Source organism: Phlebotomus papatasi, chromosome 1, assembly GCF_024763615.1.
Source record: "Phlebotomus papatasi isolate M1 chromosome 1, Ppap_2.1, whole genome shotgun sequence".
In the NCBI taxonomy this organism is placed as follows: Eukaryota; Metazoa; Arthropoda; class Insecta; order Diptera; family Psychodidae; genus Phlebotomus; species Phlebotomus papatasi.
In genome coordinates this window covers 64,041,473-64,056,351 of record NC_077222.1, presented here as the reverse complement: position 1 = coordinate 64,056,351, position 14,879 = coordinate 64,041,473, and the positions used below count along the sequence as shown (strand labels likewise).

The 14,879-nt window shown below is 39.1% G+C and overlaps 2 protein-coding genes across 2 annotated transcripts; one reads left to right on the top strand and one right to left on the bottom strand.

Annotated features, from left to right (window-relative positions):
- Positions 1-1,147: 1,147 nt before the first annotated feature.
- On the bottom strand, positions 1,148-2,111 carry LOC129800012 (proteasome subunit alpha type-2). The gene is made up of 2 exons (XM_055844360.1): positions 1,959-2,111; positions 1,148-1,869 (listed from the first exon to the last, which is right to left on the bottom strand). Exons 1-2 carry the CDS (start codon positions 1,997-1,999, stop codon positions 1,209-1,211), a joined length of 702 nt encoding a protein of 233 aa, XP_055700335.1. The 5' UTR covers positions 2,000-2,111; the 3' UTR covers positions 1,148-1,208.
- Positions 2,112-6,911: 4,800 nt separating this feature from the next.
- LOC129800008 (uncharacterized) lies at positions 6,912-8,223 on the top strand. Its single transcript, XM_055844355.1, has 2 exons — positions 6,912-7,585; positions 7,646-8,223. The coding sequence occupies exons 1-2, from the start codon at positions 7,014-7,016 to the stop codon at positions 8,055-8,057; spliced, it is 984 nt and encodes a 327-aa protein (XP_055700330.1). The 5' UTR covers positions 6,912-7,013; the 3' UTR covers positions 8,058-8,223.
- The last annotated feature ends 6,656 nt before the right edge of the window (positions 8,224-14,879 follow it).

Genomic DNA, 14,879 nt, shown 5'->3' with positions numbered 1-14,879 from the left:
TTCCTATAAATGGCAGACTAACATTCTACTTGAAATTACTAAATATTTAAGAAATAGCATTACCTATATTATATAAAATTAAGCTATTGGCTAAGTAAAAAAATGATTTTATCCCCTCAAAAACATGTTTTTTTGACTTTGCAAAAAATTGGCCCTGGCGATTTCTTTCATTTTTGGATATGTTTTGGAGGTAGTCCAGCTGAACATTTCATCGTTAGACACCTATCACTGGAAAATTCGCCATCTTGAATTATTGAAGGTCAAAGGTCAACCACCCTGGAGGGCATAATTTTCGACGGATTTGGTTAAATTTAGACTTTTTTGAAAGATCTTGTAATTCTGAACCCGACTGCATCGTTCATAATCGGTGATGGATCGTAAAAGTAACGGTAATAGATTTATTTTGGAAATACTGTTTTTCGCGCTTTTTCAGTCTTTTGACCCAAATAAAATTTAAACGGTAAGAGATATTGATTTCCGATCTTCGATGACCCCTCCTCAAATGACATTACCTCGAAATTAATCTCTTTAGTTCTTCCCCCTCCCCTTTCATGTGGTCCCCATCTCGAAAAATAGGTAAAAAATTAGGTGTTTGTAATTTTGCAAAAAATTGGCCTTGGCGATTACGTTCAATTTTAGATATGTTTTGGAGGTAACCTAGCTGAACATTTCGTCCTTTGACATCTATCACCGGAAAATTCGCCATCTTGAATTATTGAAGGTCAAAAGTCTAATTTTCATCCGATTTGGCCAATTAATTAGTTAAAACGTTAATGATTTTTTTTATATCCTCTTCTTGAACAAGATGGTTTTGTGGTTATTTATAGACAAATTAAATTCGAGAGAGAACTCCTTCTCGGGAGTTCGAGCAGCTCGCAAAGTCTCGAACGCTTTGTTTCTTCTAAAACCGCGTACTTTTCTTTATGTCAATCATAACTAACTTCAGTTCACATTGAGATAATTTATTAATAGAAACGGACTCAAAATTCTCTTTTAGTATTTCGTGATTTCCGATAGTTCAGAAACTTGTCAGCAACATTTGGAATGACTCACCCCTTGGCTCTCATGAGAATCTCACCTTACACGAACAAATTAAGATTTATCACTATAACTTTTTCTTTAAATTTAAAAAATAAAAACAAATCAATTTTTATTGTGTAAAACCGAGTTTAATTAGAATTCAGATGAAACATCACCAAAAATGCTGCTTAAATATTCGCCAAGTAATCCTTCACAGTCGAAGGATCGAGCCGCCGGAAGCCATTTTCATCGCAAACGCCCACTTGGATGTTGTCAGCGGTCATCTGACCCTCGAATCCCTCTTTGAGTGTCAGGATGGCCGTGTGAACGGCATCATCGAGCTCAAGATCCTCGCTGTAGCGTTTCTCCAGGAATGTCTTCCCGGTGATAGCATTCTTCCCCATGGCTGTAGCCTTCCATGCGAAATAGGCTCCAGATGGATCACACTGGAACAGGTAGGGACGATCATTGTCCCAGCCGCAGATGAGCAGGGAAACACCAAAGGGACGAACTCCTCCGGATTGCGTGTATTCCTGCATCACCGTAGCCACACGCTGCACCAGTTGAGCCGTGGGAATTGGCTCCTGATATACGAGGTAGTACTGCTGGGCCATTTTGCGGGCCTGTTTCACCAGCAACCGATAATCCGGACCCATTCCTGAGTAAACCATCCCAATGTGATCTGTCACCATTTCCACCTTGTTTACACTGTGCTCATCGTACAAAATGGACTTGTGCTTGTTCTCCGTGGCCAGGACCACACCATTGGTGGCCTTAATACCCACAGATGGGGCTCCAGCTGACACAGCCGCCAGGGCATATTCAATCTGAACCAGCTTCCCTGAAGGGCTGCATAGTCATTGAGCAATGTGAGGTTAGGATGGAATTACATGGCAAATTTCCACGGAAAATCACTTGCTGGTAATTTTTCTACTCACCTAAATGTTGTCAGGGAAAAGCTGTACCGCTCAGAGGCCATTTCACTACAAGTTTATGGGTATTTTGTGAGAAAATTGAGGAAAAATACACCGCACTGCTGAAAAACAAATCGTCACTGTCCGAATAGGAAAACACTCTCAAGCGATTGCAGCGCCACTGGAAAAAGCGGCAATTTTTACTGGAAATGAAAATTCAAATTTAAATTTTTACCTTTTGAGTAGGCTTCAAGTACAAAATTGTTCAAAAAAGAACACAAATAAATAATAAAAATACTTCTTGTAAATATGTTCGGGGAAAATTTATGTTTTTCTTAAGATATTTTGCAGTCAAATAGTTTTACTTTCTACAAAAATTAATAGAGTATGTCAATACAGCATAAAAATTTGAGAAAACATCAATCGTCCTTGGGAAAATCGCCTTATCAGCAATTTTTAGGGAGTGCTGGGTTGAAAAGCAGCACGCCGAATGTCCAAGTACATAGAAGTTTGAGCAGCAGCCACAGAGATTATGGTGAAGCTCTTGGTACTGCTCGATCTTTCGGACATGACATCAGAAGCCTGAGAAAAGGGATTAAAGAGAAGATTGAAGAAGTCTTAACCGCGAGAACTAATGAAGAAAGCACATTTGGCAATATTTCAGGACATTCTGTTCCTCTGAATGCAAGTTTTGACCCTCCAAAATCTGAAGAATCCAGAAAATTCTCTGAACTTACGAGAGAAAGCGAATCTTTCCGTGAAGATTTTAGCAAAAGAGAGAGAAAAATTGAAGGATTAGAAGAAAGTCTTGCAAGAGAATTGAGGGAATGTGATTTTTTGGTTGAAGAAGTTGAAGAAAGTATGGAAAAAGGTAATACTTTTGACTCTTTTGACTATAAACTCGGTTATTTATTTTCTGCTCGAGAGTAAGCACTAAATTTACATTTTAAGGACTCACTGAAACCCTCTACTATTCCCTCATTAACTCAACAGACTTGCAATTGATGAAAGAATATACCAATTGCCTTTTAGATATTAATTCTATAAAGACAAAATTAAAAGATCATTCAGTTTTAACCACAAAGAAGTTCCAAAAAGAACAGAATCTTCTCTTTGAAAGTCTCAAGAGACGAGATCAGGAATTGTATGAGCTTTTGCAGAGCCTTAAAGTGCAATCAAATACCAAAACACTGCCAAATTCTAAAAGATATCAATTAGAAATCAATCAAACAGATGGACTAAGTATCAAAAAGTATTTCCAAAATCAATATATGAAGATAAAGAATAACTCTGAAGAAAAATTACGAGCTATCAAGAGAACTTTAGTGGAATTCAAGGAAAAAACTGAAGAAATTAGACAAAATTTTCTCAGAGACATCGAAATTTTCGAAAGAATTGTTCTCGAGGAGAAGCTAGAATACGAAAAAATAATCAATGGGATGTCCAAAGAGGAAAAAGAAATCAGGAAATTGCGATATCAAACTGTTGCTGATCTGAAATACTTTGGACTTTCACTCAGGGGAAGAATTGAAGAGTTGGAAGCGGTCATTGAAGGAATTAGAGAAGAAATTGGGACTGTTAGAGATTCTAAAATTAAGTTATTGGAGGCCTGGAATGCAGATAAAAGATCCACGATGGAGAGAAAAGAGAAATTGAGGGAAATTTTCGATAAAGCCTATGAAAATTTGGGATACGCCGAGAATTTAGCTGAAAAGTTTGAAATGTTTTGCAAGGAGAGGAAGATTGCGGCTAAAAGAGACATTGAAGAATTAAACAGTAACTATGAGGCACTTATCAAGAAATTGGAAGATCGTTTAGTGAAATTTCAAAGGAATTGCGAGCAAAATGTAAGTAAAAAAAGCCAATTTTGCTGGTTATTGATTCAAATTTTTACCTTATTTTCAGTATCGGGATAAAATCAGAAATGTTAGAGATTTTTATGATACTAAGTTAAAAGAAGCGCCTCGAGTGGGTCAGTGGATAGAGCAGTGGCTCTGTGACTGCGAGGTCGTGGGTTCGGAGCTGAGCGGCAGCAGAAAAAAGATTTCTCATGCCATATCGGCTTCGAATTCGTCCAGTGAATGAATGAATAGTAATGCCAATGGTGCATATTGGCAAAAAAGTGAACCGCCTAAAACAATAGAGGCTGGTACGAAAACGAGTTTCGACATGAAAGTGGTACTTCAGTCGATACAAGTATTCGCTGTCACTGATCCCAAACACACACCGAGAAGGGATGCTGTGATATAGTAACGGCACTGATTGTCCACACAGAGCTGCGATATAGAGCGGCTACCCGTATCGGGGGATAAGATAGAATAGGAGTGGGGAAGCATAAGGGGCCCAATTGGTGGCCTGGATGCATCGGAATATCCGAAATGGAGAACTGACCCCTGGCAAAATCTTATCTTATCTTAAGTTAAAAGAATTTGGCAAATATAGGGAATAAATAATTAAAATATATGACCAAAAATGAGAAGAAAAGACAATAAATTTATAAGAAATATTAGAATAAAGCTGTCTACACACTAGGCAAATTATTGCAATAATAACATTTCAAAGTGACATTGACATAAAAATTGAATATTGAAGAGAATATTGAAACCAATATTTCAATACTCGCCTACACTGAACAAATTGACTTCAATATTAAAACTTCAATATTGCAATTTATTAAATTACCATTCTAATCAGAGATTCATTTCTTTTTATAACATCGAAAAACTCTTGGAATTAGCATGTTTATGAACAGGAAGATATCTCAGAATATCATCGATGACAGGACCAGAGATTCTGGTGTATATCCTGATCAATTCTTCCCAGAAACCCATTCCCAGTCTTTGTCAGGACTTTTCCCCTACTTTCTCCAGAAAATCTCAGATCTTCTGGGATTTTCTTCTGTATTTTGTCAAGAACACCCAAAATACTCACATTGGTCAAAAGATTTCTCCAGGAAATCACAGATCTTCTAGGATTTTCTTCTGGATTTCATCAAGAACACCCAAAATACCAAAGTTGGTCGAAAGATTTCACCTTTTTTCTCTAGGAAATCACAGATCTTCTATTTTGTTATATTTTTTGCCAAGGACTCCCGGAATACTCATGTTGGTCAGAAAATTTCAGAAAGAAAATCTTAGAAGATCTGTGATTTCCCGGAGAAATCAGGAGAAATCTTCTGACCAATTTGAGTATTCTGGGCGTATTTGATAAAATACACAACAAAATCCCAGAAGATTTATGATTTCCTGGAGGAATCAACAGAAATCTTCTGAGCAACTTGAATATTCTTGGTGTATTCGACCAAGTGCACAACAAAATTCCAGAGGAATTGTGATTTCCTTGAGGAAGCAGATGAAAACTGCTAACCAAGCTGGATTCTTAGGAAGATTTGACAAAATGTACAGCGAAATTCCAATAATCTGGGATTTTCTGGATGAAGCCGGAAGAGATATGTTCTGACTTGGATTTTGATCTTGGATGTGTTTTCATTCATGAACAAGGAAATCCCAGCAGTTCTGTGATGTTCTGAAGGAAGAAGTTTCCTGACCATTAACTCTTTCCGGACCACAAAATATCCAGCGAACGAATTTCAGTTAAACTCACTTTATTGTAAGTCTTAGTGGTCAAATATGATACTTTTGTAGAGAATGAATTTTCTCCGCCTCTGGGAAATTGGAAAACTCATGGGTACTCTCGTCTCCAGAAGAACGAAAAGGAGACAAACTTCAATTTTCCAAAAGCCAATAATATCAATTTTGTGAATTATTTTTGCGTGTTAAACGACTCCTTTACAATGTTGATCACTAAAACAAGAAGAATTATTGACCATCTTGTGGGATGTCCAGGAAGTGGTCAAGAAGACACCAAATTCCTGCTTGCCAACAGATTCCTCAAAATATTTCACACAATAACACTTTAAAACACATTTCTCTCAACACGATGTTATTGCAGACACATTAAGCTTTCTCAAGAGCCAAAAAAAAACACTTCATCGACAATCAGAATTCACAAAAATTAGGAAGAATAGGAAAAACTTCCCTGAAAGTAATCTCCCGGGCTGCAAAATGTCAAAATTATCGGCCATATTGGCAAAAATGTCGCTCCCACTTAGAATTTTCTTACAAGATTGGTGTCAAAAAGCAAATGGCGGGCATTGGCGGGATAACCTTACATTTGACCTCTAGATATTTGGGGACGAGAGTACCCATAAAGTTTTAACAAGTTTTTTGAAAATTTAAGAAACAATTGTTTTTCGAATTTATATAATCTGTAATTGTTAGTTATCATACTTATTGGCCCCGAGAGGTTTTTCCTTATTCTGGTCTAGAAATATAAAAAAAGTCACGTTATCTGCAAGGAAGCAGAAAATCGAAAATTCGCGATTTTTGACCAAAAATATTTAAGCTCAGGAGTTAATTAGGATCCTGCAAAAAATATCCTATATTTGGATATCCTTATAGTTTGTAATTATTCAGAAGAATCGGATTTTTGTCGATTCTAGATAATCTAAAAAAATTGTTGTTTCCATGGGTACCCAGAGTCCCAAAGGAGACGAAAGAGTTAAAAAATATTGAAGGAAATATCAAATCAATTTGATATTTAGAATTTCTTTGAAATTTAATTTCAATGTGACTTTGAAAATTTTTATTGACATTATTTGACCATGTGTGTAGTCATTCAAAATAATGAAATTTAATATTTAAAAAAAATGCACCATATTTAAACAAATATTGCAATAATTGCTTACACACTGGACAATTTGCTTCAATTTTGAAACTTTTATGTCAATAAATCTTTACAATGCGGAGGTAATCCTTGTCAATATTGGATATTGAAAAGAAATATTGCAATAAACTTTGTCTAGTGTATAGCCAGCTTAAGACGAAAAAACTGATAAACTTTTCAAAATCGTAACGGAAAACGACCCCTAGCGGCTAAAAAATCGCGGGCTTCCAGGGAAATTGCGGGAAAATTGCGCGCGCATTCCCTTTCCAGGCATGCAGAAATTTGTCAATTTTGGGATTTTGTGAAAAATCTTGTGAGAAAAAATCAATATTTTCACCGAAAACCGAGAGAAAAATGGATAATACTTTCGTGCGGAGTGCTTCTCCTCAGTTCTCTGACGATGGGGATGATAGTGGAATGGCTACACTGCCAATTGGGGATGTTTCTAGCTATCCCCAAAGCACTACTCACACCTACAATCCACCGAGGGTCAATTACCTCCCGGAGTCTGAGAAGGATTACCTCAAGGGACGCAATACTTGTGCTTTTTGGGTGCTTGTTATCCTCCTTCTGATCCTCACAATTGGCAATCTCGCTCTCACACTTACTATTGTGGGAATTTTACGCCTTGGGAGAGGGATGGAGTTCATGGAACTTGTTCCTGAAGCAGACACTGTTAAATTCTTCGGAAACACTGACTTGGATCGCATCTACAAACGCGATGGTCAATTGGAAGGATTCACAGATGTTCCTGTAACAATTACCGGTGATGCAGGAGCAGTTCTGTTGAATCTAGTCAATCGCAATGGTCACATTCACAACAAGGTTCATATGGGACGCAATGGGACTCATTTTAAAGGAATCAATCTCTTTGAAGTTCGTGATCCCGTTACCAAGGAATCGATTTTTACGACATCAAAGCCCAGGTTGAAATTTTTCCATAAAATTTTCATTCAATTTTTATTTATAAAATTTTCATCCATCAGATATAGCATCCCTCAGGGAGTTCGCAATCTTAAGACAACCACCGTTAGCGCCAGTCGTGTCACGAGCTCCATGGAGGAGCCTCTCCAAATCCTGGCAAAAGGAAAAATGGTCCTGCGTGGAGCTGAGGGGACAGAGATGGAGAGTAAGGAAATCATCTGGTCAGCAGATCAAAATATCTTCCTAAAGTCTATTAATGGATCAATTGTCCTTGCTGGAAACAATGGAGTGTATTTGGACATGAAAAGCATCCCTATTGTTCAGGCTGAGCATGGATTGAGGGCAGGAGCGATGCAATTTAAAGTTTGTGTCTGTATGCCTCAAGGGAGACTCTTTCGAGTGCCAATTCCTCGTACGCACAATGGAAAAGGAAGCTGTACTCACTTCAATCCTCGCTATGATCCCTGTGCCTGAACAATTTTCTTTCCAGGCACGCTCATAATATTCTCTGTAGTGAGCTTTTCGAGAGAAAATGTATCAGCATCAGCAATGGTTATCATATCGCTATTTAGATCAAAATTTGTGTATTACCATTAAACTTTGTGGCTTTTGCGAAAATAAACAGTAATAAAAAGTAAAATTTTGGCGGTATCCTGGAAAGTGGGACAAAGGGGACAAATATGGAGAAACTGTACGCGCGGGAAAGAGACGGGAAGTTTTGGGACAGTTCTGAGATTTCCATGCGCAAGATTGTTTTGAAAAAAGCCACTGATATTGTAATTATTTTAGAAAGTAAAATATCATTCATTGTCTATTCACATTTCTTAAGTTTACAAAAAAATCAAAACATATCGGAATAGAAAAATGTTTAATATCTCTAAGAAACATTTTTTTCATTCCCTAAAATAGAAATTTTTCCTTTTCCTCAAAATTTAAAGAAATTGCGAAAAGAAACCTTATGGGAAAAAAGTGAAGTATAGGTAACTAGAAATCATTTGAAATTAAACCATTCTCACTTATCGCATACCATATTGATTATAACTTAGATCAGACGGTTTTGAATGATTATGATTTCTGCATTTCTGCGAAATGCCTACTGTCGTCGGGAATGAGTTTTCAGTTCCTTCAGTCCTTCAATTCTTGGAAAAATAGCCTGACAGAGATCAAAATACAAAATACAGAGCTGTGATATAGAGCGGCTACCCGTATTGGATCGGGGGATGAGATAAAGTAGAAGTGGTGAACCTATGGGGCCCCTTATGGAAAACTGACCCCTGGCAAAATCTTAAAATCTTGTCTTATACTGTAAGTAAGGAACTAATACCAAAATATTAATATTCTATCCCAAGTATTTCTAGTACATTAACTGAATAGGTTAAGATGAAAATCTTCAAGAAATTCATAAAAGTATTTATTCTCCTTGAAGAAAGAGCAACAATTCTGAAGATTATATGTCCGAAGAGTCTGAGGTATCGTTATCCAGAAACTTTTATTCAAAAAATATTGTATAGTGTTACAGCAGTTCATTAAAACTCTAAACTAAAATGTTAAAATTAAGACGATTTCGCTCCTAGGAAATTTCAAAACCTTTTTCAGGCATTTTTTTAGGAGACAGCATGAAAGATTCAACTATAATTGTAAATAAGTATCTTAATTACATGACTGAACAAAAATGTTTTTTCTTTTCTATTAATTTATATGAGCATTAATATAAGCATAGAAATATTGTTGTCGGGCTTCTGCCCTGAAAGATTCCTCTGGGAGGCCAAGGCTTATCGCGGCCAATTGCCCGGCAGCGACCCAGCTCTGTGCCCCCATCCGAACACTTCCAGGCCATGTTACCGACTGACTGACAGTGTCGCCTGTCAGCCAGTCCCCCACACGGTGGGCAACAGAACTATACCGCCAGTAAAAGGCCTTGCTTGGAGCGAGAGGCGGGAAATATGAATTTCCCGCGAACAGGGAAGGGAATCCACCAGCCGGGCTCTATTTCGCTATCAGGTGGAAAATCTCGCCTACAATTCGGCCATCCGACGACTCACCGTCCTCGGTGTAGTCAGTGCCAAAAGGGAATGGTAGTACTATTGCCAATCCATTTACCCTTAAGGTGACTGCCACTGGCCTTAATAACTCCATTTTTCTCTTGAAACAACTTAGCAGCCTGTACTGCCGTTTCTTCCAAATGCGACAAACAATATGCTTCTTCTATATTCACGTAATCCACTCCAACAACTTTTGCATAGACACTGGAATGAATTCCATGCATAAGCAAATCTCCTTTTCTTATGCGACTAACAGACCAGTACTATGTCAAGAGCTTCTCCAACACTATTCACTACAATCTTCCGCGTCCCTCTTTCCGTTATGCTTTTCCCAAATCTCACAGAACTGTGCTCCTGTCCGAATTACCAATTATCAGACCAACAGAACTGTAGTGGGGAACTCCTCCATGTCCCCTTACCCTTAAATGCATCACGGAATTCAACAAAACTGGATACAGAACATGCGGATATAAACGCTCTTTTTTCGTAACCGCTCACACGGAATCCCTAGATCTGTCCACTTGTCCGGAATACCCACCGGACCGACAGATCTGGCCGGGGAACTTCTATGGCATGAGCCATTGCGACCATCCGCGCCCCGTACATTTCTGGCTGCTTCTCAAGACTCTAACAGATCTGTACACCTGTCCGGAATTCCCACCAGACCGACAGAACTGTCCGGGGAACTTCTATGGCATGAGCCATTGCGACCATCCGCGCCCCTCTGTCCGTAACTGCTTACCCGGACTTCACCAGAACTGCGCACCTGTCCGGAATGCCCACTGGACCGACAGAACTGTTTCGTCCGTAACTGCTTACCCGGATCTCAACAGAACTGTGCACCTGTCCGGGACATCTACCAGACCGACAGAACTGCGTTCGACAATACCCCGCCGCCTACTCGTAACCCCTTCAACTTGTTGGATTTTCTCTCAGTATTTCCAGATTCCAAGTCGTCTGTTATCCTTCCATCATTCACTTCCGTAGAGAAGCTTGAATTCCACCATACTGACTCTAAATCCAATCCTCTTACTCTTCTTAAGAACCTGTCAATTATTAGAAAATCAGTGTTAGATTCAGAAAAATACCACCTGAGATATACTCATGGACATATCTCTTTTAATACAGCTGATAATGCCCTTAACTCAGCACTGAAATATCATATCTCTCAGCATGTTGCTTGGTTACCGCAGTCTCAAGAATTATCAGCATTTTTCCAAGCAAAATATTCACCACCTTCCTCTAATATTAAAACCGGAAATGTATTGCTTTGATATATCCTGGTTCCATACAGTAATGCAGTCCAACATTTCCGTATTAGTCACGGGAAATTGCCTGAATTTCCAATAGATTAGCTCAACATACTTGCTCTTGTGGTTAAATCCTGTTAAATTTCTAGATGTCAAAAAAAAAAGAAATACAAAATTTTGAACTACAAACTTTAATTCAATCAATTCATCATAAACTCTCAATATTTAATTCATGTTTTCGTTCGAAAAGGATTAACTGTAACAATTTTCAAAAAAATCAACCTTATTCCATGCTCAGCCTACCAAGAGCAGGAATAACAAAGAATATCACTACGTCTTTTCTTCATAACTCGAACCATGTCTTAACCACCCATGTTGATACAAGGAAACCTTGCTCTACGTAGACATCTCTACTACCTTTGTCAATTCAATCTTCAGCATCTTTAAATTGGCGGACTCATAAAATTTATTTTCTCGAGCTTCCCTCATCGCTCCCAGTCGGTAATTAGAGGTTATCCTTTTGGCACTTTCGGGCAATATGCCCCTTCTCCCTGCACCGGAAACACACTATGTCGTTGTTGTAACCTCTAGACTTCACAGAAGAATGGCCATCATTTCGAGGTTCCTCAATAATTTCTGCTTTCTGTTTGTTCTGTTCATCTGGCGCAATCTTCTTCTTCTTTTCTTGAGGCTCTCCGGTTCCTTCCCTTTCTTGCCGCACTTCTTTTCCCGACCCTTCCTTTCTTTCAGAGTGTGACAAGAAGTGCTTCCGAGCGTTCTCCAGTTTCACCACAGATTCCGCTTCTTTGAGCTTCACCAAAAGCTTTGCGACGGAGTCGCATTCCCCTATAGAAATGTGAGACTTGATCGCTGGATCCGTCAGACCACTCACTATCATCTTATTGACGGCTGAAGTTGGCATTTTTATCGAATCTCCAAGTAGCTGCATGTAATACACGTAGTCTTCCATGGATTCACTGTCCTTCTTTTGCCTTGACATCATTTTCTGTTGCGTCACTGTCCAATCAGTCGTATCTGGGAAAGCCTCCAAAATACGCTGTTTAAAGACTTCCCAATCCGTCAATTCAGCCCTCTTAGACTCATACCAATCCAAAGCAGCACCTCTGAGCCTCACGTATGCATAGTGAAGGGTATGATTTGGCCTCCATCCGTGCATGGATGCCAAATCCTCCAAGGTTTTAACCCATCTCTCTGCTGTCATGTAGACAGATTCTCCAGGGCGAAACTTGGGCACCATATCTTTCAGTTCTGATGAAGTCGGCTTCCACATAGTTTCCTGCCTATGCTCTCTTCTTTGATCAATTTCATACCGTAGTTGTTCATTTTCTCGGCGTAAACGAGCCAGTTCTTCGCGCATTGACTCTCCATGACTCCTACGAAGCCTTCCCCTTTCCTGTGGCATTCTGCAAAATTCCCGTGCTCCAATCCTTTTATAATAGTACTTATCACTCTTCTTACAATTTAAAACAAAAGAAATTGTCAAATAACCAAACTGTTTCACGATTTCACGGAATTTTCCAGACTTGTCAAATAATTTCGACAATTTCCTTGACTCAAACCATCGAACTATTAACACGTGACGCCATCTACCTTCTAACACACTCAAGGTGTTATACATGCTGTCAGTCTCCGCGAGGCTTTCTGAGGCTGTGTGGATGTCAAAAGACGTCCGGCCCCTACAAAAACTTTAAAGAAGAGAAGAAGAAGAAGAGGCTTTCTGACATTTCCCCTACTTTTCCCCTAAATCTCTAAAATGATTTCTTTTCAGCCAGAAAGTCATCGCGCCCCAAAATGAGCCCCTGCCACAGCCAGAAGCTCCTCCAAGCTCACTCCAACATCCCAAACCAAAGCCATCCATTCATTCAATAGAAATATAAAGCAAAAATTATTGTACTCATCTTTCTGCTCCCACGCCATCCACTCCGCTGTCATTTCGGCCGGAAATCCACAAAATTTTCACAAATACACCTGTGGGAGGATGTCTATCCCACTTCTGACTTGTTGTCGGGCTTCTGCCCTGAAAGATTCCTCTGGGAGGCCAAGGCTTATCGCGGCCAATTGCCCGGCAGCGACCCAGCTCTGTGCCCCCATCCGAACACTTCCAGGCCATGTTACCGACTGACTGACAGTGTCGCCTGTCAGCCAGTCCCCCACACGGCGGGCAACAGAACTATACCGCCAGTAAAAGGCCTTGCTTGGAGCGAGAGGCGGGAAATATGAATTTCCCGCGAACAGGGAAGGGAATCCACCAGCCGGGCTCTATTTCGCTATCAGGTGGAAAATCTCGCCTACAATATACATATTTTTACCTTTCTGAATATATTTTTTATGAGTTAGTTCTCCTGATTCTAAATTATGGCCAAATTTTTAGTTTATACCATGTTTCGCAAAAATTTGATCGGTAGATCTATTTTGTGCCCCTTGACTTCAAACAAAATTACGCACGCAATCAAAAAGGATAAAATTTATACAAACTTTTCTAATAACGAAATTTAATTGTCGGACTTCCACCTTGAAAGATTCCTTAGGGAGACCTTGGTCTCCCACGGCCAATGCTCCACACGGCGGGCAACAGAACTATACCGTCAGTAAAAAGCCTTGCTTGGAGCGAAAGGCGGGAAATATGAATTTCCCGCGAACAGGGAAGGGAATCCACCAGCCGGGCTCTATTTCGCTATCAAATGGAAAATCTCGACTAGACGATTTATATCATCTGAAAACTTATTAAATTCCCCTTCTAAGTGCATTATAATGTCAAAATCGCAAAAAAGTGAGTTGGCCCTTTGTAATTTCTAATCCTAAATATCTAAGGTAAAAAAACAATCTGAGAGAAAAGTTGTATATGGGCGAAAATCTAGCTAATAAAATTCTCTATCAAACCCACAAAACAGATTGCTAAGGAGAGGAGAGGACAGTTTTAGTTTTCGAAATATCTTTGATTAAAGTTGCTCCACGTGTTCTGACATATGTGAGACTACAGCGCCCCTGGTGTCAGGTTTACGAACCTCATCTGACCAGATCCAGACAGAGGATTATAGAGCATGTAAGGAGAACAAATATTTCCATATTAAGAAAGTAAACAGTTCAGCAAAATCGGTAATACAGGTACTCAAGTATCATAAAACGGCAAAAACGATTTGCCTAGACTCCAGGCGCAAAAACAAAATGATAAGTAATTTAGCTGAGATTCTTTACACTTTATAATCTCAGTTTTTGTTGTCAAAGGTGAAATACGACCCCGCCAGATCGGGCCCAAAATTTTGGATTTGCACGTTTTGACACTCATAAATCTCGAATATTATATGCGCTAAAAATCGATTTTCGTGGACGTCCAGTCCCGTCCCGTCTGTCCGTCGTATAACCACTTCTAGCGAAAGCATGAACAGGGATATCGACAAGTGCTTTTCGGCAAAGGTTAAATGTCGATGAGTGGCAAGAAGTCAAAAATTCAATTTTCAAATGGACATATCTCCAGTTCTAATTGTGAGAAATTGAAAATTTTTGGTGTTTTGGAAAGCTCTCATGGAGTATTACAAGCCTTATGACACCTCAATTCCATTCGATTTAATCCAAGGTCCGATTAATCGAAAAATCAATTTTCGATTAATCGATCTCAAATATTTCAAAAACTAGACAATGCTTTTTCTTTCAATTTCAATATGTTGTAGCTGAGGTCGAGACCTTTCCAACGGTGGGCCGCACTCTTCCCTCGATGTTCCCTGATCTATAACCAAAAATGTATTGACCGGACCATATTTTCGGTGTTTATGAAGCGATTTTGATGAAATTTTAGTATATATTGCATATGCGATCAAGATCTTTCTAATGATGGGACCCATCTGTCTCTACTCAATCTTACTGTGTACCCTGACCCTTACTATATCCATCCATATAGACCGGACTCTACCTATAAAGTTTATTAACCGATTTCAATGAACTTTCCTTCTTTTGTTGGGCTTCCCCACTCAGACTATTTAAAATAA

Bases quoted from the DNA above. Each gene is read 5' to 3' on its own strand.
- LOC129800012 (XM_055844360.1), bottom strand. From the start codon at position 1,999: ATGGCCTCTGAGCGGTACAGCTTTTCCCTGACAACATTTAG. The intron at 1,870-1,958 runs GTGAGTAGAAAA...ATGACTATGCAG, and splicing joins TTTTCCCTGACAACATTTAG to CCCTTCAGGGAAGCTGGTTC.
- LOC129800008 (XM_055844355.1), top strand. From the start codon at position 7,014: ATGGATAATACTTTCGTGCGGAGTGCTTCTCCTCAGTTCTCTGACGAT. The intron at 7,586-7,645 runs GTTGAAATTTTT...TTCATCCATCAG, and splicing joins TTTACGACATCAAAGCCCAG to ATATAGCATCCCTCAGGGAG.